Here is a 26,507-nt window from a genome sequence, read left to right as displayed (position 1 = left end):
GGTGTGGGGCAAAGACTTCCAGTTAAGCAGAGTTAATTGACCATGTTTTTTTAAAAAATTTATTCTCTTTTCATAAACCTCACAAAAAAAAAAAGAAGAAGAATAATTCAAAGGAGATAAACTATGAGAAAAAAAAAAAGAATGGACAACAGCAGACAGAAAATATTTTAACAAATTTAGTGGAAAAGAAGATGGAGAAGGGATAAGTAACTTAGCAGTGTGACCTAAGTGTCTGCAGAGAGGTATACCAGTAAACCAGTCAGTTTGTAGGCTAGAGGCTCAGGGCTAAGACAGTCCAATTCACATGGAAAAGGGTGGGGGTGGGAGATTGGGAGTGGGGGGAGGGGGGTGTCAAGCTGAAGCCAGAGCCCAGCTGAAGGTCTGTATGTTTGTACATTAAGCAGTTGGCAGTCTAGATCTCCTTCCCACCTCACCCATCAAGGACTAGAAATGGACTCAGAGAAGCACTGGACTCTCATGAAACCAGAGAACAGTGTGGCGGGTGGAAGGCTGAAAACAGAGGAGAGGATTAAGAGAAAATCTGAATACCAGAAGCAGAGACTTTTTTCTATCCTACTCTCTACACTACTTTTTTCCACCCTATTTTCAACAGCAGCTGGACATGCAAGCCAACTCCCTCACATTTACCCCTCCTCCCCAGTTCATACTGCGTTTAAATATATTCAAAACGTTGTTGCCGGGCATGTGACAGAGATGTAATATTTGGAAAAATTAGCAAGGAAATCTGATAAATGAAAAGATGAGAGAATTATTAACTGCAGGGAAAAGTATTATATGAGAAAGAGGAGTGATGTCATATACAATGTGGCTTACCTTTGCACAGTCATAATGTAAACACTGAGTTGATTTAACCCAAATTTATTGTGTTACTACATTGAGCAATGTAGTAGAAGGGAAGGAGAGTGGTGGGACTTGGGAGTGTGCTAGGTATGATCGTTTGATCTTCAACATACATTCTCATCCTTTCAATGTACCCCCTTAATCACAGAGGCTAGGAAGATAAAAATGACCACATTTCCCAATTGGTCTTGACGCTACAGTTCTGCATATAATTTAAGCTCTGTCATAAGATGCACTTGCTTGAGATTTGGAAGGCAGAAGTGAGGCAAAGCCCATTTCCTTGTAGCTGTGGTTACTGGTAAACAAGGTTGGACAGATAAGACTGTTTGCAGTGGGCAGACTTCACATTCCAATGTCTATTCAGGACTTAATGGGTGTGCCATGCACTCTGCAAGGTACACCATTGAACCCAACAGTCCTGTGTGGTCTTTGCCTCCACTCAGTTGTTGCCTGCCCACCCCGGTAACAATTTGGTAATCACCTAATTCCCTGCTCTGAATCCCTAGCCCAAACCAAACACTCAGAAAACTTAAGTCCTAAATGACAAATTGAGAAATAGCAGTATGAGCACATTATTGAGAAATCTAGAATTTCTTTTTTTAAATTTATTTACTTATTTGTTTTTGGCTGTGTTGGGTCTTTGTTGCTGTGCGTGGGCTTTCTCTAGTTGCAGCGAACGGGGGCTACTCTTCATTGGGGTGTGTGGGCTTCTCATTGACGTGGCTTCTCTTGTTGCGGAACACAGTCTCTAGGCGCCCGGGCTTCAGTAGTTGTGGTTCATGGGCTCTAGAGCACAGGCTCAGTAGTTGTGGCGCATGGGCTTAGTTGTTCCGAGGCATGTGGGATCTTCCCTTACCAGGGTTCGAACCCATGTCCCCTGCGTTGGCAGGCAGATTCTTAACCACTGCACCACCACGGAAGTCCTGAGAAATCTAGAATTTCTTACCAGGGAAATCAGTTAGCAGAGTGAGAGTGAGTAGAGTAGCATTGGAGAGCAGACCTGGGGATACACAGAAGTGAATATAATTTATAGATTATACTGCAGGTATCCTAAAAGCATAAACTATGTCTGGCTTCATTCCCCTAATATCGTTGCAAGGTTAAAGGTAATACTGAAACAAGAGGGAAGGAGGCAGGGCACAGCCTTTGAAAGAATGACATAGCCCGAGGACATGACATAAACTGATTAGAGCCAAATGGATCCAAGATGGCAGATGAGTCAACTTCCACTAGACCTTGAGCCTCAGTATACATTCACTGTGACACATCATCAACTAAATGACACACCCACAGGCGCCATGACAGTTCCAAGGTCAACCATAAGGATCAAAAAGTGGGCAGTGGCCCAATTCCTGGAAATCCCCACCCCTTCCTGAAATAGTTGGAATACTCCTCCCACTCATTAGCCTATGAAATTACCCACCCCTATAAAAACTGACAATCCCATATCCTGGTGCCTTTCTCACCTTCTGAGATGGCCCACGCTCCGTCTGTGGAGTGTGTTTCTCCCAAGGCTGCTCTTGCCTTCTGAGATGGCCCACACTCTGTCAGTGCAGTGTGCTTCTCTCTAAATAAATCCACTTCTTACCTATCACTTTCTCTCTCACTGAATTCTTTCTGCGATGTGACATCAAGAACCTGAGCTTCATTAAATTCTGAAACCAGGTGTGTGATCTCACTTGGAAGACTGTGGGTTTTGGCCGGGTTCCAGTCCCAGTACATGGGTTCAAGTCCCAATCTGAGGGTGCACGGTTTCAATATTACTATAGGGCAGTTTTAAACACCTACACAGATGCCAATTCTCTTCTCCAAAAATTTTTCTTGTGTCAGGTTTATAGTATTCATACAGCCAAAGGAGGAGGTACATCCAAGTATTTCACAATATATACGTCTCACCATACATCTCTTCATTGTCCTCTGAAAACAAAAGAAATAGTATGTGTTAATACAAACAAAATGTTTTGATGCTTTCTTTTTACCCCATTAACAAGGAGTTTTACTCTCTCCCAAATCTCTAAGAATTTTCAGGAAGCTTAAGGTCCTATGATCATTTCTGGTTCTGCATCTACTGAATTACCACTTTGCATTTGCTAATTCTTCAGCCCAAATGGGTTCACACAAGGAACTCACCTTCTGTTTTTGCTTTCTCTGTCTCATCCCTTCAACCACCCAAAACAAACATTTATGTACACACTTTCACACATGCTTTTGAGAAGAGCTGACTTTGTCAAGTTCTGGGGAATATAGAAGGAATTTACCCTGGAGAAATATAAACATCTGAAAAATAAAGTTTTAAATTCTTGTTCCTAAAAAGCCCTGTGATCATTTCTACAACTGCCTCCTGCTTTTAGCTCTTCTCTTCCTGGTACCAACCCACACAGGAAAAAAAAAATTCGTATTTTCTTATGTGGAAAAACTGAAGTCACTCCAACTCTCTATTTCAAACTCATCTCAGGGCCTCCCATTACACAGCCCAGGAGTCAGTAGAAACTTCGAAATTACCGCTGTGCGTTCAGCCACAGCACATTTTCAGAACAGAGCCAAAGCTTTTCCCTATTTTTGTCCCAAGGTAAGGTGTAGAAGGTTTTTAATTCAAATGGTGCAAAGGATGACTTTCTGTTTATCAGGACAATAAAATAACAAGAGGAAAGCCAAAAGGAAATCATAATGTGCCATACTTGAAAATACTATAAAAAAGATAAATAGTAAATCTCTCCTGGATGGTTTATGTTAGGTTTTGACAGTCTTTTTGCCATTGGGTGGTAAATCTTCATTCACTGCCTCCTTCAGGAGCCCACAGAATAAGATTAGGTAAAGAAAGCCCAAGTTATCCTTGAAAATAAATCCCTTCCTCTGTGTTTGTGTGTGAGTGTTTTTATTTAATCATGTCTTCATATCGTTAACATTTTTTCTGCATGGCAAACATGTCATAGGCACTATCTCTCAGTTTTCTTATTTTGATTTCTGCATAAGTAATCATTGGATTATAACGTAACTCAAAAGTATTTTCATTCAGGAAGCCAGTTTCTGAAACTGCAAAGTGGTAAATATTTTATTCTTTAGACAAGTACACTTACTGAATGTTTCTAGACCCACTTTCCTCATTAAAGATTGAAAGAATCTGAAGACTGAAAGGTTAAATACCTTGAATACTTATTTATTACTTTCATTTATTAATGAGAAATATATAAGTGAACTTGTGATTTTCAGGCTTTTAAAACACCTTGAGTCATAATTAACATATTCTAAAATTTGCCCATTCTAAGTATACAATGATTATTAGTACATTTATAGACCTGTACAATCACCATCAAAATCTAATTTAAAAACATTTCCATCACCCCCCAAAATTCCCTGGTACCTCTTTGCAGTCACTCCCATTCCTACTCTCAGGCCCAGGCAATAACTGATTTATTTTTTGTCTCTGTAGATTTATCATTTCTTAAGATTTCTTATAAATAAAAGGATGCAATATGTAGTCTTCTGTGTTTGGCTTCTTTCACTTAACATAGTGTTTTAAGGTTCACCCATATTGTGGCATGTATCAGTAACTATTCCCATTTATTACTGAATGTACAGGTAGATATACCACATTTTGTTTATCCATTCATCACTTGATGGACTTCTGGGTTGTTTCCACTTTTTTGGCTAATATAAATAACGCTGCCATGAACAGTCATGTGCAAATTTTTGTGTGAACACATTTCCAGTTCTCTAACAGCTGGGTCATATGGTAATTCTATGTTTAACTTTTTGAAGAACCACCAAACTGTTTCCAAAGTAGCTGCACTATTTTTGCATTCCTACCAGCAATACATAAGAATTCCAATTTTTACACATCCTCACAAAAACTTGATATTGTTAATCTTTTTTATTATAGCTATTTTAGTGGGTAAGTAGTAATATCTCATTGTGGTCTTATGTTGCGTCTTCCTAATGACTAATAATGTTGAGCATCTCTTCATGAGCTTATTAGACATTTATATATCTTCTTTGTGAAATGTCTAGTCATATCTTTTCCCCATTTTTAAGTTGGGTGGTTTGTCTTCTGGTTACTGAGTAGTTGTGTTCTTTATATAGTCCAGATGCAAATACTTTACCAGATGTATTATTTGCAAATACGTTCCCCCAATCTGTGGCTTGTCTTTTTAAGACTTTCAGGTTTTGAAATGGGGGAAAAAATGTAACGGACTCAATATTATATAAGAAAGATACTTAATCTCCTAATAATTTTATTCTTTTAAATCCTCAAATGCAAATTTTAGAGCTTCTGGGTAATAATGCAGACCAAATTTGCTAACTGGAATTAAAGTTTACCCCCTAGAGGATGAACTGTAACACAAGAAAAACCTTTTATAATATGTTTTGATATAAGACTAGTAGTATACTAGCCTCAACTGGCTAACTGTCTTGTGGAGGGTAGGGGCAGGGGGGATTGGGGGGGGCGGGGGGGGCGGGGACGGGGGGGGGGTGCTGGGTGGGCAGAAGGACATCCTAAGTTGTATCATTGCCAATTTCCATGGTGTAAATACCTCCCCTTGGACCTTTCAAGGTACTAATGGTTTAACAACCAGCTCACAAATTCCTGAATATTCAGCTATTGACTCCAGAGAGCCAGAAAGAGCTAGCTCTAGCACACTACTGAAAATCCACGATTAGACTGACAATAAGAAGTCTTGAAGAGAAATCCCTTTAAAATTTAAAACAAACAAACAAACAACAACAACAAAAAAAACTACTGCTCTGAAGGAATTTACAGATTACCAATAAAGAAGTCACTGATCCTTTACATAAGAATGAAAGGAAGATGAGTTTTAAAAAATCTAGGTCTACAGCTTATAAAAATATATTTTATGGCTTCCCTGGTGGCGCAGTGGTTGGGAATCCGCCTGCCGATGCAGGGGACACGGGTTCATGCCCCGGTCTGGGAGGATCCCACATGCTGCGGAGCAGCTGGGCCCGTGAGCCATGGCCGCTGAGCCTGAGAAAGTTCTACAAAGGATGAAAATGAATATAGAAATATTCTCTAAAGCAGAAAATGGAGAATATTTTATAACAATGGTATCACTCCATTAATCAGGCAAACTGACTGGAGCAAACTATGGTAGCTATGGGGAATTCATTCCATATGGTTTGGGTAGTGCTGACCTTTCCCATCTTTCTACAGCTGCAAACACACAACCCTGGCCCTCCAATCAGAATATTTCACCCCCTTATCCTCTGAGATTAGTTCAGAAAAGGCAAATGAACCAATCCAGAGACCTACCTAGAACTTTCACTGGAAGGAGGTGTACAGGTATGCCCTGCTTTTGGAAGGTTTGCTTTATGCCACTTCACTTCTACTAAAGACCTACATTAGTACCTGTTTTTACTAACCAAAAGAAATCCAAAGAGAACTTCTGCTTTTACGAAAGAAGGCAAAAAGTGAAAATAGCATTCAGGGTTTGTTTTGCCGTGAGCTGTTACAAAGGAAGTTGTGCACTCTGAGCAGTGACAGTGGCACTGCCAAGCTCCCTCCCTAGGAACTGCACTCAGTATCTCCTCTAGCCGCCAAAGCTCTGAACTGTGTATGTGAGCATCTGTGCCTTATGGAGATTTATTTTGTGCATTCACTAGCAAGAGGTGTCCTAAAATAATTGCTTCTTTGCTTTACACCACTTCAGCTCACGAAACATTTCATAGGAATGCTCTACTGTTGGATAGCAAGGGAAACCTGTATTCTGTTAGCTGAGTTCACTAGGCAAGAGGACAATGAAGCCTGGAGTTGTAGTTTCTCAAATGGTGAACCATTCTTCTCCCACTATTTAGTTATCAGATTTGAAAGGGAATTTTTTTAAAATCAATTATCCCATCCCTCTTTCTACAGTGCAAAGCGTTCCCCCAGCTACTGGTCTAGAAGTGATCCAGTCAGGGCAAAGGTTAGAACTTTCAGTCAGTGGTTAAGGAAGTTAAATGCTCTCTTTTCCAGAAAGTGACCCAGTGGCCTCTAGCAGTCATGAGAAAAGTCAAGCTGAGGATAAACCAAACACAAGGAGGATGGCAAAGCCTAGAGAATTTCAGAGAAAGATCCAGAATCCTGATGAAGGCTTTCTTGAAGAAGTTGTGTGGACAAATCTTTTTTGTTTTAGTTTTTGCTTTTCAGCCAGTTTATATTCAATTTTCTATTACTTGCAACAAAAGCAACTTATCTGGTTGAACATCTTTCTGACCTGGTTTGTTTTGTTTTGTTTTGTTTTTTAACTTTTCTGTATTATTTGACTCTGCCAGTCCCTTTTTGGAATTTTGTCCTCCTGGGGCTTCAATCTTTCACTCATCTTCTGCTCTTTAAAGGCAATCAGCACATCCCTGGAAACAAGCATGGAAAGACATGTACAGCACAGCACATTGTTGTTGATCCAGGGTCATCTCTCTTTTTTCACCAGCAACCTCATTTCACACAGGTCTATGTGACCCAGTTTTGGACTGTATCCTCACTCTAACATTTACTGACCTAAAACAAATAGAGTGCCAGTTATTTCTCCAGCAAAAATGAGTTCATTCAGGGTCAACAAAGAATTGCATGAGCAATCACGGTGAGCTACATTTGAGTACCCTACCCCCACCCCTCAGCAAAAAGGAAAGGAAAACTATTTTAGAGAGGGGGAAGGGAAGTTGGGAGGTCTATAGTACACAAAGAGTCTATTGGAGGAATTGAGAGTTCAAAGTATAGTGGCTTTTCATTAGCTAACTCGTGACAATCTCTCATAGGTTGAGCTCTCGCCAGGCAAGAAGAGGAAGTCTTTCTTCTTCCTGTTGGTCTCCACTATCACCCTAGGGTTTGAGCGCTCCCCCTTCTGGACTCCCAACACTATTTTAACTGAAATTTCAGTTTATTAATTTTTACTTGCCCCCCTTTTGATCAAGATTTCTCTCTCTCTCTCTCTCTCTCTCTCTCTCTCTCTGAAAGCATTGCTCATTGAGAGTTAGGTTTTCCAGTTTTTAGCAGTTTTTTGTCCCTTGATGCCAGGAAGGACCTTTTCTGGGTATAGTGTCCCATGTCAGAGGAAAAGTGCATAGACTGGAAACTTCTTGAGGTTACATGTGAGTAATAATGAGGGATAGGAGGGAGAATTTTCAGGTACTTTTTATCTAAAGTTTATATGGGATCAAGATCATAGACATTGAAGATCATCTGAAACATTATGTCATCATCAATGGTTTGGCAGGCAAACTTCCAACAGACCTGGTCTAAATAGCTTGGAAAAGCTGTATCATCAGATGCCATCTGCTTTAATTCCAGAAAATCTTTACTTTCAGGTCACCAGATGATATGCAGGTCCAGTCATCATTCAGGATTTTCTTTAGGTGTGTCACATTAATCCAAGAATCTGTTCCCTGGAGTTTGACAGCACAAGGATTGGTTTAGCAGTATCTGTTAGGGGTCTTTCCAGTGAGACTGAAGAGTCCTTCTGAAGGTATCTTTTCCAATAGACAAAATCTCCAGGTTGCAAAGTGTGATGCTTAAGGTCTTCATCTCCTGAGAGCACACCATGATAAGATTGCTCTACCAAAACATGGTTATTTTTAATAGAAGCAATTAGGCCTTTGCATTATTAAAGTATCTCTCCTTTTACCTGTTGGGGGGTTAAAAGAGGCAGGAGCCAAGAGACCGTGGGGCATCCTGTGACTGTCTCAAAGGGTAAGAGTTTATAAGTTCCAAAAGGGGTGAGTCTAAGATTTAAAAGGACCAATGGCAATGCTTTTGGCTGTGGTGTTTAGAGGGCATCTACAAATTTTGCCAGTTGAGTTTTAATAATGCCATTAGTGTATTCGACTAAACCAGAGGATTGAGGGTGGCAAGCACAGTGAAAGTGTTGTAAAACCAGACAAACAGTACAGATGTGACAAAGTACCTGACCAGTAAAATGGGTTCCTAGATCATGAAATTCAAGAGGAGTTCCCCAGGTAGGGATAATCTTTTCCAAAAGGATTTTAGCCACAGAAAAGGTAGTAGCCTGTCTGCAAAGGAAGGCTTCAGTCCAGTGTGAAAACATACAGACATGACTAAAATATATCTATATCCATGAGACAGACGCAGTTGTATGAAATCCATCTGCCAGATCTTGAATGTTCCATTAGATAGTTTGAAATTTCGGGAGCAGTACAAACATCCTTCCCTGGGTTGTACTTCAGACAAATGGGATAAGTGAGGTAGGCAGTTTTTGCAGCCTTGTTAATGGTTCCCAACCAATATTGATTTATGAATGCTACCATTTTGTCAGTAGACCAATGGTTTAATGCATGTACAATGGTTAGGAGTGGGAATGACAAGAGTCTCTGATAGGACTGGGTTGTTATTTTGTCCAAACCAGAGCTCTCTCTCTCTTTTGTTTTAACTCCATATCGCCTTCTAATTGCCACCCAGTTTTTCTGCTTGCTTTTTTTTTAAAGAGGCATTGAAAAAAAATTTTTAATTGAGATATAGTTGATGTACAATATTGTATAAATTTCAAGTGTACAACATAGTGATTCACAATTTTAAAAGGTTATGTTCCATTTATAGTTATTATAAAATATTGGCTATATTCCCTGTGTTGTACAATATAGCCTTATAGCTTATTTATTTTATATATAGTAGTATGTACCTCCTAATCTCCCACCCCTATCTTGCCGTTCCCCCTTTCCTTCTCCCCACTGGTAATGACTAGTTTCTTCTCTCTGTGAGTCTGTTTCTTTTTTGTTATATTCAATAGTTAGTTTTACTTTTTAGATTCCACATATAAGTGATATCATACAGTATTTGTCTTTCTCTGACTTATTTCACTTAGCACAATACTCTCCAAGTCCATCCATGTTGTTGTAAATGGCAAAATTTCATTCTTTTTTATGTCTGAGTAGTATTCCATTTTGTGTGTGTGTGTGTGTGTGTGTACATAGAGAGAGAGAGAGAGAGATGTGTGTGTATGTGCTGTGTATACCACATCTTTATCCATGCATCTGTTGATGGACACTTAACGTTGCTTCCATATCTTGACAATTGTAAATAATGCTGCTGAACATCGGGGTGCATGCATCTTTTCAAATTAGTGTTTTCTTTGTGTGTGTGTGTGTGTGTGTGTGTGTGAGAGAGAGAGAGAGAGAGAGAGAGAGAGAGAAAGAGAGAGAGAGAGAGAGAGTGTATGCAATAAATACCCAGGAGTGGAATTGCTGGATCATATGGTAATTCTATTTTTAGTTTTTTAAGGAACCTCCATACTGTTCTCCATAGTGGCTGTACCAATTTGCATTCCCACCAACAGTGCAAGAGGGTTCCCTTTTCTCCACATCCTCACCAATATTTGTTATTTGTGCTCCTTTTGATGATAGTCATTCTGACATCTGTGAGTTGATATCTCATTGTGGTTTTAATTTGCATTTCTCTGATGATTAACAATGTTGAGCATCTTTTCATGTAGCTGTTGGCCATCTGTATGTTTTCTTTGGAAACATGTTGACAAAATTCAATATTCATTTATGATAAAAACTCTCCAGAATGTGGGCATAGAGGGAACATACCTCAACATAATAAATGCCATATAATAAACACACAACTAACATCATAATCAACAGTGAAAAGCTGAAAGCATTTCCTCTAGGATTAGGAAAAAGACAAGGATGCCCACTCTCATCACTTTTTTTCAACACAGTACTGGAAGTCCTAGCTGTCAGACAAGAAAAAGAAATAAAAGGAATCCAAATTGGAAAGGAATAAGCAAAACTGTCAACTGTTTGCAGATGACATGATATTATACACAGATAATCCTAAAGATGCCACCAAAAAACTACTAGAGCTAATCAATGAATTTGGTAAAGTTACAGGATAAAAAATTAATATACAGAAATCTGTTGGATTTCTATACACTAACAATGAACTATCAGAGTGAAAATGAAGGAAACAATCTCATTTACAGTTACATCAAAAAGAATAATATACCTAGGAATAAACCTAACTAAGGAGGTAAAGAAATTGTACTCAGAAAACTATAAGACACTGATGAAAGAAACTGAAGATGATATAAACAGATGGGAAGATGTACTGTGTTCAGGGATTGGAAGAATTAATGTTGTTAAAATGACCATACTACCCAAGATGATCTACAGATTCAATGCAATCCCTATCAAAACACCAATGCCATTTTTCACAGAACTGGAACAAATAATTTTTAAATTTGTATGGAAACACAAAAGACCCCAAATAGCCAAAACAATCTTGATAAAGAAGAACAGAGCTGGAGCAATCACACTCCTTGACTTCATACTATACTACAAAGCTACACATCAAAATAGTATGGTACTGGCACAAAAAGAGACAAAGATCAATGGAATAGAATAGAGAGGCCAGAAATAAACCCACACACTTAGGGTAAATTAATCTATGACAAAGAGCGGCAAAAATACACAGTGGCGAAAAGACAGGGAGACTTATCTCTTCAATAAGTGGTGCTGGGAAAACTGAACAGCTGCATGTAAAAGAATGAAATTAGAACATTCTCTGATGCCATATACAAAAATAAAATCAAAATGGATCAAAGACCTAAATGCAAGACTGGAAACCATAAAATTCCTAGAGGAAAACATAGGCAGAACACTCTTTGCCATAAATCATGGCAATATTTTTGGATCTGTCTCGTAAAGCAAAGGAAATAAAAGCAAAAATAAACAAATGGGACCTAATTAACCTTAAAGGCTTTGGCACAGCAAAGAAAATAATCAACAAAATGAAAAGAAAACCTACTGAGTGGGAGAAAATATTTGCAAATGATATGACCAATGAGGGGTTAATATCCAAAATATATAAACAGTTCATACAACTCAACATCAAAGAAACCCCAAGCAACCCAGTTTTAAAATGGGCAGAAGACCAGAGCTTTATCTCTTTTATCAAACAATTGCTGAATTTCCAATCTTATTTTTCCCTTTCTGAGGCCAATTGTTGGGCTTCTCTAACCAGTTTTTCTAAGTTATCTTTTGGGGAAATATGCCTTTGGACCACAGCAGAAGTTTGGCTGCTGTTGGTTCCTTTATAGGCAGCATAACTTGTGGAAATGTCAGCAAGGTGATTTCCCTTAGCTTCCAGAGAATGCCTCAGAATATTAATAACAGTTAAAGTATTGCATCCAACAATTCCTGAACATAGGGGCCATTTAAAATTTTATTTCCACCGGAAGTAAGGAAGCCACATTGCTTCCACAACATTCCAAAACCATAAAATATTCCAGAAACATACCTACTATCAGTATAAATATTGGTAATTTTGCCCTTGGCTAAAGTACAAGCCTGTGTAAGAGTGTATAGTTTAGCCTGTTAAGCCACAGTAACCACAGGTAAAGATGCTGTCTCTACAATATTGAAAGAAGTTGCAATAGCATACCCAGCACAATATTTAAATGAGAACCATCAGTGAACCATGAGAAATCAGCATTACCCAAAAGAACTTCTTACAGGTCATCACAAGGAGTCAAGAGGTCATCAGTCAGTGTTAAGCTGTTAAGCAGTCATGAGGGACTTCATCACACAGAGAAGAGTATCAGGGTTAAGGTGCCAACAATTTAAAAAGTTATGTGAAGAGCAGTTAAAAAAAGGCCTTCATAGGAGTGAGCTGGCTAAGAACTGTTGCATGTGATGAGACTTCAGGAGGGCTTCTACTGCATGAGGTACAAAAATAAAGGGATCCCATAATGATTTTCTCAGTGGCCTTAACCAAAAGGGCAGTGGCAGTAATGGCTCTAAGGCAAGGGGGTTATCCCTGTGCCACAGGGGGTTATTTGCTGGCCATAATACCTTATAGTTCAATGGTAGTCCCTGTGTTTTTGAGTGAGTACCCCAAGGGCATTCCCTTCATTATCATTACAAAGAGGAAAAAGGAAATCTGGTCATTGGGATGCCAAAGGATAGGTGGGTTCATCAAACTTTGCTTTAAGGTCTTAAAGGCCATGTCATCCAGTTCTTCCCATAAAATTGGGTTGTTGTTCTTAGTAAAACAGAGATTTGGCCATAAGAGATTAAGATTTGGCCAATAGATTGGCCAATCGTACGGCCATAAGATTTGGCCTATTTCAGCAATAACTAAGTAGCCCAAGAAAACCTTGCAGTTGGCACTTAATTTGGGGTTTTGGGAAACTTAGGACACCGCGAAGTTTATCTCAGTTTAGGTGTAGCCCTTGTTCTGATATCAGATGTCCTAAATGTCAAACCCAGGTTTGGGCAAATGGCAATTTTTCCTTGGTGAACTTACGTCCCTTTAAGACTAAAAGCTTTAGCAAATGGATGCTGTCTTCTTGTGACGAGGCTTGAGAAGGAGAGCAAAGAAGAAAATCAGCCACATATTTCAACAAAGTAGAAACCCTAGGGAACTTTATATCATCCAGGTCAGCCTTCAGGATTACTGAGAAATACTCAGTAAAACCCTGAGGCATTACTGTTCCGGTGAATTTTTTTTCCCCAAGTGAGCACAAAGAGGTATTGGTTAACTTTATCAACTGGAATACTAAAGAATGCACTGCATAAGTCAGTTACAGTTAAGAATTTGCTGGGACTTCTCTGGTGGCACAGTGGTTAAGAATCTGCCTACTAATGCAGGGGACAGGGGTTCTATCCCTGGTCCGGGAAGATCCCACATGCTGTGGAGCAACTAAGCCCGTGCGCCACAACTACTGAGCCCATGTGCCACAAATACTGAAGTCCATGCGCCTAGAGCCCGTGCTCCACAAGAGAAGCCACCACAATGAGAAGCCCGTGCACCGCAGTGAAGAGTAGCCCCCCGCTCACCGCAACTAGAGAAAGCCCGCTCAGCAACAAAGACCCAATGCAGCCAAAATAAATAAATAATTTTTAAAAGCCATGCTGTCCCAAGAATTTGCTTTTGGTGGAAGTGGGTGTTAATAAGAGTTTGAGGGTTAGAAACAGCAGGGTGTGAAGGCAAACCTTCACCCTTTGCCCTTAGGTTTTCTGAGCAGTAAAACAGAAGAATTACAGGGACTAGTACAAGGGATAATGAGGCCTTCAGCTTTGCAATTTTCTATTATGGGCTTTATATATCCAAAGGCTTCTTTACTTATAGGATATTGATTATTTCTGGGGAGAGGTTCTGAGGGATCTATTTGAATCTTGATGGGAGGTGTGCCACGAATTTTGCCAGGATCAGTTGGAGATTTTGCCCATGAGGAGGGTGATAGGTGATTCAATAGGGACAAATTGATCAGTGTTTCCAAAATCAGCTATAGTACTGTAAGAGATGGAACGGATAAAAGACATCAAAGGGTCATTTAATTCCCTTGGTTGGCTGCTTTGACGACTATTGTCAAATCCTAGAATTATTTCCTCCTTTTGGGAGAAAGAAATTCTGGCATGATACTTTTCTAAGAAGTCTCGGCATCATAAATGAATGGGGTGGTGGAACTAAGGAGAAAGGGCCTTTCTCAAAGGGCCTTAATAAAAGGGAATAGGCTCAGAGACAGGAATCTTTTGAGGTTTGTTAGAGATCCCCCACTATTTGAACCCTTTTAGTACTCTGAGGCAGGGACTCTTTATAGTAGTGGGATGGAGCACCAAGAGTGTGGCTACAGTGTCAGTTAGGACTGGAAGAGATTCATCCCCAGTCCGGAGACATGTTCTTGCAAGCCAATTAAGAGAGAGGACTGGGAAGAGCCCCGGCGGTTCTTCAAGGCTCTGTCATTGAGAATTGGTAGGGCGTTGAAAAGACTGGTTCAAGGGCTGAAGGAGCTTGAAGTACTTACATTTATAGCAATCTCTTTTCCAATGTCCTGGCTCTTTGTAATAATACCAGAAACTAGGAGGACTTTGTTTTTGTTTAGGGGCCTTCATTTGCTGGAGTTGAAGAATTTTAGCGGTCTTCTTTTAGAGGACTCATCTAGGTTGTGAGAGAGCTTGTTAGCCAGATTAACTAAATCTGGAGTGGACACAGTTTTCCATTGCATTCTGGTCCTTTTTACTAGGAGGGAAAGGCCCTGGTTGAGCCCATTAATGAACAGAGTTAAAAGCTATCCAGGTGGAATGAAGGAAGGAAGACCAGAATTCTCTTTAAAAATAATTTGAAGTCTATTGTAATAATTATGAACAGTTTCATCAGATCTTTGTGTGCAAGCCTGAATTTTGCTCCAGTCAACAGGCTTTGGAGAAGTCTAGGAATTGCCCAGTGAAGTTGCCTACTGATTGCATAAGCCTGATCACATAGTAAGTTAACAGGCTGGTCTTCTGGCTATAATTCTAGAGGCTTTCAAAGTTTTTCCAGTTAGCAGTTTTCATGCAATGCTGGGCCTGGCCTTCATTAACAAGTATATGAACTAGCTGATATAAGTCAGAGAAACCAGGTTGAAGAGTTTGAATGACTATATTAAATTCCTCAGCAAATCTGTGAGGATCTTCAATTACTTTCGGAAAATCTTTGACTGTGGCTTGCAGTTCAGCTTTAGTCCAGGGCATGTAAGAAATTAAGGGTTTAGCCTCTAGATCCTCAGAAGGCTTAATTTTAAAGGGATAGGTTCTGATAGGTTGAAAGGAAAAGGTAACAGGGAGAGTTTCAGAGAAAAGGGGAGGTTTGACAAGGGAATTAGTATGGGAGAATTGAGGGTAGAGAGGAGATGTAGGTGGTATAGAATGGAAGGAGGAAGATGGCACCAGAGTTCGGGCCTGAGCACGAAGAACCAAGGGAGACGAAGAAGATGGCGCTGGAGGCAGAGCCTGAGAAAAGCAGCAGGGGATGAGGAGCATGAGGCTTCAGAAGCCACCTTACCTTTCTTTAACCGTTTGTTTGCCTCAGTTAATTTTAAAATCTTAATTTGAAGGGCTTCCCTGTGGCGCAGCGGTTGAGGGTCCGCCTGCCGATGCAGGGGACACGGGTTCGTGCCCCGGTCCGGGAAGATCCCACATGCCGCGGAGCGGCTGGGCCCGTGAGCCATGGCCGCTGAGCCTGCGCGTCCGCAGCCTATGCTCTGCAACGGGAGAGGCCACAACAGTGAGAGGCCTGCGTACCGCAAAAAAAAAAAAAATCTTATTTTGCAGAGAAGTAATTTTAGGCTCCTGATAACACTTGGAAGCCTCAAAAACCAATCAAAATAAGCATTCTGTTCAGTTTTGGAAATTTTAGAGCTATAGTGTCAAATTTTGTTTTAAGAAAAGTAAGTTTGGGGGTTTCAAAAGTTCCCCATGATAGCCAACAATGTTCTAAATTGCCTTTGGTTAGGTAAGTTAGAAATTTAGTTAGAAATGCACATGAGGGAGGGTCGTGGTTTTTAAACATAAAATTGGCCAGGGTCCATGTAGGGGAGGGCACCCTCAAAATATTTAGATAATTGGGATCTCGTTTCTCAGAAGTTTTTCTCTAAAGAATAATTTTCAAACAGTCTAAACAGATCAAACAGTTCAAATAGTCTGCAGGCCTAATACAAGCCAGTCCTAAGGAACAGTCTGGTCCCAAAAAAGCCAGGCTAAAGGCTGCACAGCACAGTTCATATGAAATAGCCTAATTTCAAGGGGGTCAGGCCAAAAGCTTAACAAGCACAGTTCCAATAAAACAGCCCCTACTGCAAAGAGAATTGGGCTGAAGGCTGAAATGGCACAGTTCCAATGAAATAGCCCATGTTCCAAAAGGAATAGGCCAAAGGCTAGCCAGTTCCAGGAGGAACAGCTCCTGTTTCAAAAGGAATCAGGCTGAAGGCTAACACAGTTTTGAAACAGGAGGGAAGGGGGTCAGGGCACAACCTTGGAAAGAACGACATAGCCCAAGGACATGACATAAATTGATTAGAGCCAAATGGATCCAAGATGGCAGATGAGTCAACTTCCACTAGACCTTGAGCCTCAGTATACACTCACTGTGACACATCATCAACTAAATGACACACCCACAGGTGCCATGACAGTTCCAAGGCCAACCATAAGGATCAAAAACTGGGCAGTGGCCCAATTCCTGGAAATCCCCACCCCTTCCTGAAATAGTTGGAATACTCCTCCCACTCATTAGCCTATGAAATTACCCACCCCTATAAAAACTGACAACCCCATATCCTGGTGCCTTTCTCACCTTCTGAGATGGCCCATGCTCTGTCTGTGGAGTGTGTTTCTCCCAAGGCTGCTCTTGCCTTCTGAGATGGCCCACACTCTGTCAGTGCAGTGTGCTTCTCTCTAAATAAATCCACTTCTTACCTATCACTTTATCTCTCACTGAATTCTTTCTGCGATGTGACATCAAGAACCTGAGCTTCATTAAATCCTGAAACCAGGTGTGTGATCTCAGTTGGAAGACCGTGGGTTTTGGCTGGGTTTGAGTCCCAGCCACATGCACTCAAGTCTGTCAGGATTTAGGCTGGGTTAGAGTCCCAGCACGTGGGTTCAAGCTCCAGTCTGAGGTGCACGGTTTCAGCTTCAGTTGGAACCACCTATTGGCAAAGTGCCAAATGAGTACCTGTATACAGAATAAGGCCTTAATCAGAAAGGGTGAAGCCTTAAAATGGATTCCAAATAAAACCTGAAGAGTTTTAAAACACAAAAAAGCAGAGGCTGGAAACCAGGCTTACTCTCAAACCCCAGGGTCTTCAAGAAAAGCAGCAACAAAAATGTACTCAATGTAAGTACCATACCTGTTTGCTTACCAGCACTGAAGTCATGAAGGGTCTTCTCTGGATCCCCATATGGGCCACCAAAATGTTGACCTAAAACAAATAGACTACCAGGTATTTCTCCAACAAAAATGGGTTTAATTGGGATCAACAAGGAATTGAAATTTGGGGTCTATAACAATGGTGAGCCACATGCAAGTCTCCCCCCACCGCAACAAAGAGAGGAGAACTCTTTTAAAGAGGAGAAAAAGCAGTTGGGGGGTCTATAGTAAAAAAGACTCCATTGAGGAATTGAGAGTTCAAAGTATAGGGGCTTTTCAGTGGCTGAGTTGTGAGAGTCTCTCATTGGCTGAGCTCTTGCCAGGCAAGAATAGGAAGTCATTTTCCTTCCTGCTGAGCTCTGCTTTCCTCATAGAGTGTGAGAGCTTCCCCTTCTGGCCTCCTGACTCTATTTTAATTGAAGTTTCTGTTTATTAATTTTTACACCTTGCACACCATTGGAACACCGCATGTCGTAATTACCCACTGACTCCCTACAGAGATCTCTTGTTCCTCGTGTAAGAAACATCCTGCCTTGGAGCCCAGCCCAGGTTCCTGCGACTTGTCCAAGCTGAGCTCATAGGATACACCTGTCAAGAGAGGGAATCAGATATGTGTCAGCTCTTTCTACTGGTTCCCTTCCTGCTTTTTTGACAACTCCACTTCAATTCTTTTCAATAGCCATGCCTACTCCCTAAGCATCAGCATTTCCTCAGGTTCAAGTGCCACATAGTATTCCCAATACATATTGTTAAATAAAACTGAATCCACAGAAACTGCATAATCTGTCCATATCCATTATGACAAAATTGGGCTTGGTATTCAACTTTCTAAAGCCCAAGAGAGTGGTTTACTTTCTACAGCATATAGGGCAGTCTCGTAATTGCCTTCATGGGACAAACTCCACGAAGCACTTTATATTTGATTCTGGAGGTGACATTTTAAGCAGCATATTGATATATAAGTCATTGTAAGAGGGAAGGATCCAAAAGGCATTATCAAGTACAGAAAGTAAAGGGACTAAGAACCTTCTCTCTTGGGAAGAAAATTCTTAGGAGAGAGTAGACAGTGGTCTCAAGTATCTAAACATCTGGGCTGTATAAAGTAAACCAGATTTATTTCATGCTCCTCAGGAGGAAGACAAGGAACAATGAGCAAAAGATACAATTAGGGCTTCCCTGGTGGCGCAGTGGTTGAGAATCTGCCTGCTAGTGCAGGAGACACGGGTTCGAGCCCTGGTCTGGGAAGATCCCACATGCCACGGAGCAACTAGATCCGTGAACCACAACTACTGAGCCTGCGTGTCTGGAGCCTGTGCTCCGCAACAAGAGAGGCCGCGATAGTGAGAGGCCCGCGCACCGCGATGAAGAGTGGCCCCTGCTTGCCACAACTAGAGAAAGCCCTCGCACAGAAACGAAGACCCAACACAGCAAAAATAAATAAATAAAATTTTATATTAAAAAAAGATACAATTAATTCAATCTGGGTTAAATGCATAATATGAGAAATTTCCAATAATTAGAATTGTCCCAAAATGTTGTTACCTTGTGTGGTAGTAAGCACCCATCAGTAAAAAATTTCAAGCCAAGGTTAGATGACGCTCTATCAGGGATGTTGGAGACACAAGCCTGATTTGAATTGATCAAATGGCTCTTAAGATTCCAGATCCTTTTTAAATTCTAGAATGTGTCTCAAGTGAAATGTAATCAGTCAAATTTTAATTGGTGCTTCTCAAACTTCAGTATGTACAAGAATCACCTAGAGAGCTGGTTAAAACATATATTTGGGGCCCAATCCCCCAGAGATTCTGATTCAAGGTGGGGCCCAAGAATTTGTTTTTCTAATAAGCTCCCAAATGATGCCAGTTCTGTAGGTGCAGAGACCATGCTTTGAATAGCTCAGCACATCATAATTATTTATTAGATATTTGTGAAGAGATGAAGGAAAGTTAAGAGGCTTTGGCAAGCAAAAAGGGAAATGAAAAGTAATGTATACTTGGCATTCATATAGGAAATAAAACAGTGTAATGACTACTTCAAAGGAAAGGATCCTTCCAAAACATAGGCCACATCTACCCAACAGTATAAAAATATCTGGAGAGGAAATTAATTGGTACATGTGGCTGTGGATGTTCGTTTCTAACCATTCTAAACACTCCACCAAAGTCTTTCTTTTAAACATTTGGTTATGTAATTCTAATGAGGTGATACCATTTAAAAACCTCCTGGTAGGGTGGCGGGGGGGGAAGGGGGGGTACCCACTCAGGCCCAGGTATCTCTTCTGCACATCTCTAACACCCAGACCAGCAATAAAACCTGGGGAGCTTGTCAGTTAGGAGTAAAGGGCAGCTGTTTGAGACAAACAGTACAATTCAGTTTGTAGATGTTTTTAACCCTTGAAATGGAGATCTGAGGTGACCACCTTAAAAATACAAGCTCCCTAATGGCAAATTCAAAGGAAATACTTATCCATCCTTCAAAATTCATCTCAAATTGCACTCCCTCATTAAATCTTTCCTGATCCCATCAACAGACTGTGAGCTACAAATCCTTATCTCACATTCAGATCTCTTAAGATACTACATACTTTATTCTGACTTGCAAGCAGTATTTGTTGTATTAGTGTAGGCCAGATCACACAGTGGGTTAAACAGAGAATGCATATATAAAGAATGATCAAATTCTGATAAATGAGTGCCTAGGAACAAGTGTAAGGAAACTTCGTGGTACTCTAGGGCTGAGGGACAGTAGCCAGGGAAGAACAACGTTGGAAGGGGTTCTCCTCCCCAGGATTCAGACCTCATTAAAGAAGGTACGGTTCAGGCCACTAGATATCAGAAAAGTTCACTGGTTTGTTTTAGCCAGAGCTGATTGGGGTCACTAGGAGAGCAGGAGGCATCCCTCCACAGTGCGGGCCGAGGATAGTTAACCAGCAAAGAGAAGTGGGTGTGCACACGGGATGGGAGCCCTGGGAGCAGGAAGGCCACAGGGCTTGGAAGAGGAAGTAATGGCTCAGTGAAACCTTCAAGGCTCCCAGCAATCCACACGTGGTACTGCACAGGGAATGAGGGCCCTGATATGGGCAGGAAACCTGTGAAAAACCAGCTTCTATGTCAAAGATGGGAGTGCTGTGGGAAGCTTACTGCCAGGGTAGGCTGAGGCTACAAGGTCACCTAGTGACCATACATTAAATTCAAAACCTTTCTGCTTCAAAGGACATCATCAAAGAAGTAAAAGACAGCCCACAAAATGGGAGAAAATATTTACAAATCATATATCCGATGAAGCACTTGTATCCAGAATATATAAAGAACTTTTAAAAACCAACAATTAAAAAATAATGACCCAGTATTAAAAATAGGCAAAAAAGGAACAGACATTTTTCCAAAGAACATATGCAAATGGCCAATAAGCACACAAAAAGAAGCTCAATGTCATTAGTCATTATGAAATGTGTATCAAAACCACAGTGATCTATTTACCTCACACCTACTAGGAAGGCTATAATCAAAAGGAGACTAATAAATGTTGGGGAAGATATGGAGAAATTATAACCCTCATGCATTGCTGGTGGGGATGCAAAATGGTGCTGTCACTTTGGAAGATCTGATAATTTCTCAAAATGTAAAACATAGAGTTACCATGTGATCATCAATTTCACTCCTAGGCATATACAACAAGAAAATTGAAGACATATATCCATAACAAAAACCTACACACAAATATTTTTGCATTCACGATAACCAAAAAATGGAAACAACTCAAATATCTATTAAATGATGAATGGCTAAACAAAATATACTATATCCCTGCAATGGAATACTAATACTACCATTAAAAGGGAAGAAGTATTGATACATGCTACCACATGAATAAACGTTGAAAATTATTCTTAGTGAAATAAGCCACACACAAAAGGGTACGTATGATTCCATTTATATTAAATGTTCAGAATAGGAAAATGTTTAGAGATAGAGAGTAGGTTAGTGGTTTGTCAGGGGCTGTGGGAGGGGGAAGAGAATGGGAAATAACTGCTAATGGATACAGGGCTCTGTCAGGAAGTGATGAAAGCATTCTGGAATTAGATAATAGTGATGTAAGCACAATATAGTGCACAGACTAAAAACCATTGGATTGTACACTTTAGGGTGAACTTTGTGGTATGTAAATTATATCTCAATATAGCTGTTATTTATTTTGAGAACTAAGATTTTGATATTTGCCTCCATTTTCTTCTTTCCTTTCCAAATACAGAGTTACATCCAAGAAACATGTACTGAAAAATTAAAAATTCTTTCTTTTCTTGGAACAATTAAGATATATAGAGAATTGGAATGTAATAATCAGTGACTTCAATTTTCATATATTCTTATAAAATGTTTATTGTTACTGGTTGCCATGAATGTTGAAAGCTCATGAAAATAAGTGAGATAGTGGAGAGGCTATGGGGCTGAATACCCAATGGAAGAGAAGACGAGCAAGCCACCTAGTCTCTCCCTGGGCCTCCAATTTCTCAACTGTGAAATGAGAAATTTGGGCGAGATGACCTCCAGCATCTGCATGCTGTTAACATTTGCCCTAGAAAATTAGCTTTAGAATCAAATTTTCAAAGATGTTTAATATTTATGAATTAAATAAATAGTAATAAGGATTATTTCCTGACACCCGCCAAAATACTTCTTATTATATATGGGTGGAAGTATATATTATGCTTTTCTTTTTCTCCTGATGGAAACTGTGTCTCTTTATACTAAGCTAAAATATATAATTCTAACCCTCTGTGTGTGTGTGTGTGTGTGTGTGTTTGTGCGTATTATTATGCTTGAATGTTTAAGTATGCTTTGAAGGAATCTTTACCCACTTAACAACTTAGGCCTTCTAATTCTATACATACTTGTGCATACTTTGCACAGATTCTATTTTCTTCTGTGTAAAATTAAAATTCAGACAGCTAAAAAAATCATGAGCCATTTCTGCCAGCCCTCTCCTGGGACTCTGTTCCCAAGATAGGCAGTTATTTAAAATTGAGCAATTGTACTGCCTTTTTTTCTAATAGCTATCATTTCAAAAACTGAAAGCCTTTTTTTCTAACAGCTATCATTTCAAAAACTTTTTAAAAAAACAGAGGATAAAGCAAACCTTCTTCAACTGGTCAGTGTGTTCCCTTGAACACAGCAGATACTCTTCTATCCATCTATATTTGGATTTAAGTATATATTTAGACTCTTTATCCTAGGGAGCTGAGTGCTTGCACTCTAAAAGCATGTTCTCTTCTGTTCTTGGTCATGTTAAGAAATATCATTATTTTATCCTTTCCCATTTCAAGAAAAATTACGGGGGCTAATAGAAAAAATTTGGGCTTCCCTGGTGGCGCAGTGGTTGAGGGTCCGCCTGCCAATGCAGGGGACATGGGTTCATGCCCCGGTCCGGGAAGATGCCACATGCCGCGGAGTGTCTGGGCCCGTGAGCCATGGCCGCTGAGCCTGCGCATCCAGAGCCTGTGCTCCGCAACGGGAGAGGCCACAACAGTGAGAGGCCCGCCTACCGCAAAAAAAAAAAAAAAAAAAAAAAAAAAAAAAAAAAAAAAAAAAAAATTTGATTAAGAGCAGGAAAAGAGGATAAGCAGTAAGAACAAAAATCACAGCTAATCAAGTTCCTTGAATCTGTTATGTCCACCCATCTGCTCTCCACAAGAGATCATTGCCTGCTCGTGAAGCCCTTCCTGATCACTAAAGTCACAATTAACCCTGCCTTTCCTCTGTGGACCCTCAGCATGTTCCTTGAGACTCCATTTGATGCTTATTTGATTTTGCTGTATATTATGTGAGTTAGTTAAATGTTTGTCTTCCCCATCAAAATTATTTTTCCTTGAGTGTTGTGTCAGAATATTCGAGTCACAGTGAATAAAAAGCCAGCCATTTCCCAATTTAAAGCTCTCCAAATTCTCCTAAAATGGGGAGGGATGTCTAAATGATACTTATATTGCTTGAACAGCTCTTTGTACAATGATTTCATAAAGTGTGTTCTCAATACAGTTCATTGAATTAAATTCACTTGTGAGATCATTCTGTTAAGTCTTATTAAATGGCCATTTCCTCAGGTTAAAAACTGGCAAGAATTCCATTTCCTGGCCCAAATGAATTTCATTTCATTTCAACGGTGGGCCCAAACCCACTGTTTGGTGTTATCTTCCTCCTTCCCTGTAAACGAGCTCTCCCATCAGGTACCTCACCTTCAAGTGATTTTTGTCAACATTTCATATGGCTCGATTTAATAATTTTCACTAAGAAGTTTTAAAGTTATAGAAGTATTTGAGTTATAAAAGCACTATTTGAAATTAATTTCCTCTTGTCTCTCACAAATTTGGTATTTAAAAAGTGAAGCAGGGCAACAACAGCCAGTAAGAATGGAACATAAGGTGGAACAATGTTTGTTAGTCTTTTGAGTTGTTGTAGAGCCTTTGAGACTCTAACAGAAAATATGGACACACTTCCCAGAAAAATGTACACACACACACACACACACACACACACACACACACACCATTTTGCATATAATTCCAGCTATTAATAGATATTTCCATCCCTGTCAAGCTATCGTTTAATAACTTCTCTTCTAGAGGACTACACTCAGAAGATGAAGAAAGTATTGAGTAATTGTCCAGTAATTTCAACCGTTTCCCAATTTTAGATCAAGAAAAAATAGTTTATTCTGGGATCTACCCAGTCCACAAATTACCAGACGGTTGCTACTTTTTGCCTGCATAAACACTACTAAACTGGAAGAGCATATGATATATTGTCCAAACTGAGACACTTTTGAGGGTGAAAGGGGCACTAATAATTACACCAGGACAATAGAACCATGGTCTATAAAAAGAAAATGTCATCATTAAATATTTGTAGAGTTTATTTTAAAAATGTATCAGACCTCTATTATCCAGGTGACCATCCTATTTCTCTTCTTTCCAAGAGGGGCTAATGTCTACCACCATAAAAGACAATGTTCAAATTTATGGTTTTTTCTTCCTTTTATATTTTAACTAGAGTAAGTCAGTTAAATTCTATAGGACTCAGCCTCCTCACTAGTAAATTAATAGGCAGAAGAGATGATCTCTTAAGTATGGCTCTACCATCCTATAAATCCAATTTTAAATAAAGTTTTTATCAGAAATGTTTCTAAGTAAAAAGGTTTTTAAGCCTTCTGCTTAGAAAAAAAAAGCATTTACAATCACAGTATATTTGTTAAAGGCAAATAAACTTGACTGAAAGTAGCTAATACCTTACAAACTTACAATCTACCATATAAATAATCAGTCTGTAATTTTGAAGTGTAATTTGTTAAAATGTCTTGTTATTGATTACCATATTAACTAACATTTACAGAGTATTTACCATGTGCCAAGCACTATGCTAAGTACATCATATATTTTCTCATATAATTATCACAATGAGGTAGGTACCTTAGTCCCACTCTAGAGACAAGGAAAACAGAAACTTGACGGAGGTTACATTGCTAGTGAATGACAGAATCAAAATTAAAACTCAGTCTGTCTACAGAGCCTCAGCTCTTCACTGACGCACTACAGCTAATGAATTCACCAAGTAATGTCCAGCTTTGAATTTAGCTGTCATTCTACTTGTAGCCCTGACATATATAAAAATGCCATATTTCCTAACTTCATAACAGATATCTCTTGCGCAATTACTTAATTGCTTATTATTACAATAAGTGATAATAGTCATGCTTTTGGTTTAGATGGGGGGGAAAGTATATTCAATATTTGTTAGTACATTTTAAAAATATCAAGTCTATTGAGACCAGTTATCTAAGGAATAGTTCATAATGGACTACGTCCTTGAATACAAAATAGCTATAGTTGTGAGGGATATTATTCCACCTGAAAGAATTTTTTAAATGACAACCCAAAAACTATACTCTTTATTTTTACATGTGGTATTTAAACCAACTTCTACAGGCAGAGTCAAGATGGCGGAGTGGGAGGATGTGGAGTTCGTGTCTCCCCACAACTACGGCACTTACCAGATGCTGGTGGGGGAACTCGACACCCCAGGGGACAGGAGGAACCCCCGAGCAACTGGGCAGGATGTGGCGGGGAGGGAGGGGCAGGAGGGGGGCGGAGGGGGGCGGAGGGGGGAGGAGAAGAGGAGGCCGGATGGGACCAGCACCCCTGAGGGGTGGCTGGGGGATGGGAGGAGTTCCCCACACCTGGAGGGACCCTCGGGGGTTCAGAGGATGGGGGGGAACGCAGCTAGTGTTTCCCCTGCCCAATCTGGCCCTGGGAAGCCTGCTGGGCTCCCCACTCCAAGGCCCCCTCTGGCTGCATTGGTCCTAGGGGCATAGGAGGGAGTGAGGAGGGGGGAAGAGGAGGAAAGGTAGACAGGGGTGGGGAACCCTCTGGGACGAGAGGATCAGAGGAAACGCAGCTATTTTCCCCTGCCCACTTGGGCCCTGGGGAGCCTGATGGGCTTCCAGGCCTGGTCCCCTGCCTTCCGGGGCAGCCTCTGGCCACCTGGGTCCTAGGGGCATAGGAGTGGGGGAGAAGAAGAGGAGAGGAGAATGGGGAGGGATCCTCTGGGATCAGAGGATGGTGGGGGGAATGTGCCTGGCATTTCTGCCACCCACTGGGGCCCAGGGAGCCTGCTGGGGTCCTGGGCCTGGTCCTCTACTCTCTGAGGCCATGCTGAACCTAAGCCCCACCCCACCCCCAGGGCCTGTTCTGGCCACATGGTCCTAAGCCTAGACCCCTCCTGCCACCTAAACCCTGCCCCTGCCTAAGCCCCATCCCCCACAGCCAAGGCCTTTTCTGGCTTTTCTTTCTTTTTTCCTCTTTTTTGCTATTGTGGTTCTGTTTTACCTTCCAGTTGTTGTTTCATCTATATTTTTATTTCTTCTAACATATCTGTTAGTTTTCTAATCTTATTTTATTTCATACTCTTTGTTATTGTTCTGCTCCCATTTTTACTTTTTTTTTTTGCAGCCAAGCTTGGCT

The 26,507-nt window shown here is 40.4% G+C and overlaps 1 protein-coding gene across 1 annotated transcript in view; it reads right to left on the bottom strand.

The window, feature by feature from the left end:
• Positions 1–26,507, bottom strand: part of LOC109548747 (uncharacterized) — a 680,792-nt gene that overhangs the window by 538,150 nt on the left and 116,135 nt on the right. Inside the window, exons 4-7 of the mRNA XM_073804971.1 lie at positions 17,979–18,085; positions 17,478–17,549; positions 2,650–2,778; positions 1,475–1,861 (exon numbers count right to left, since the gene is read on the bottom strand). Of these exons, the coding sequence (XP_073661072.1) occupies positions 1,820–1,861; positions 2,650–2,778; positions 17,478–17,549; positions 17,979–18,085 (350 nt within the window). The 3' untranslated portion in view covers positions 1,475–1,819. The remainder of the gene's footprint in view (positions 1–1,474; positions 1,862–2,649; positions 2,779–17,477; positions 17,550–17,978; positions 18,086–26,507) is intronic.

This window comes from Tursiops truncatus, chromosome 5 (genome assembly GCF_011762595.2).
Source record: "Tursiops truncatus isolate mTurTru1 chromosome 5, mTurTru1.mat.Y, whole genome shotgun sequence".
Lineage (NCBI taxonomy): Eukaryota > Metazoa > Chordata > Mammalia > Artiodactyla > Delphinidae > Tursiops > Tursiops truncatus.
Note: the sequence above shows the minus strand (reverse complement) of the source record. Positions and strands in the feature narration are given on the sequence as shown.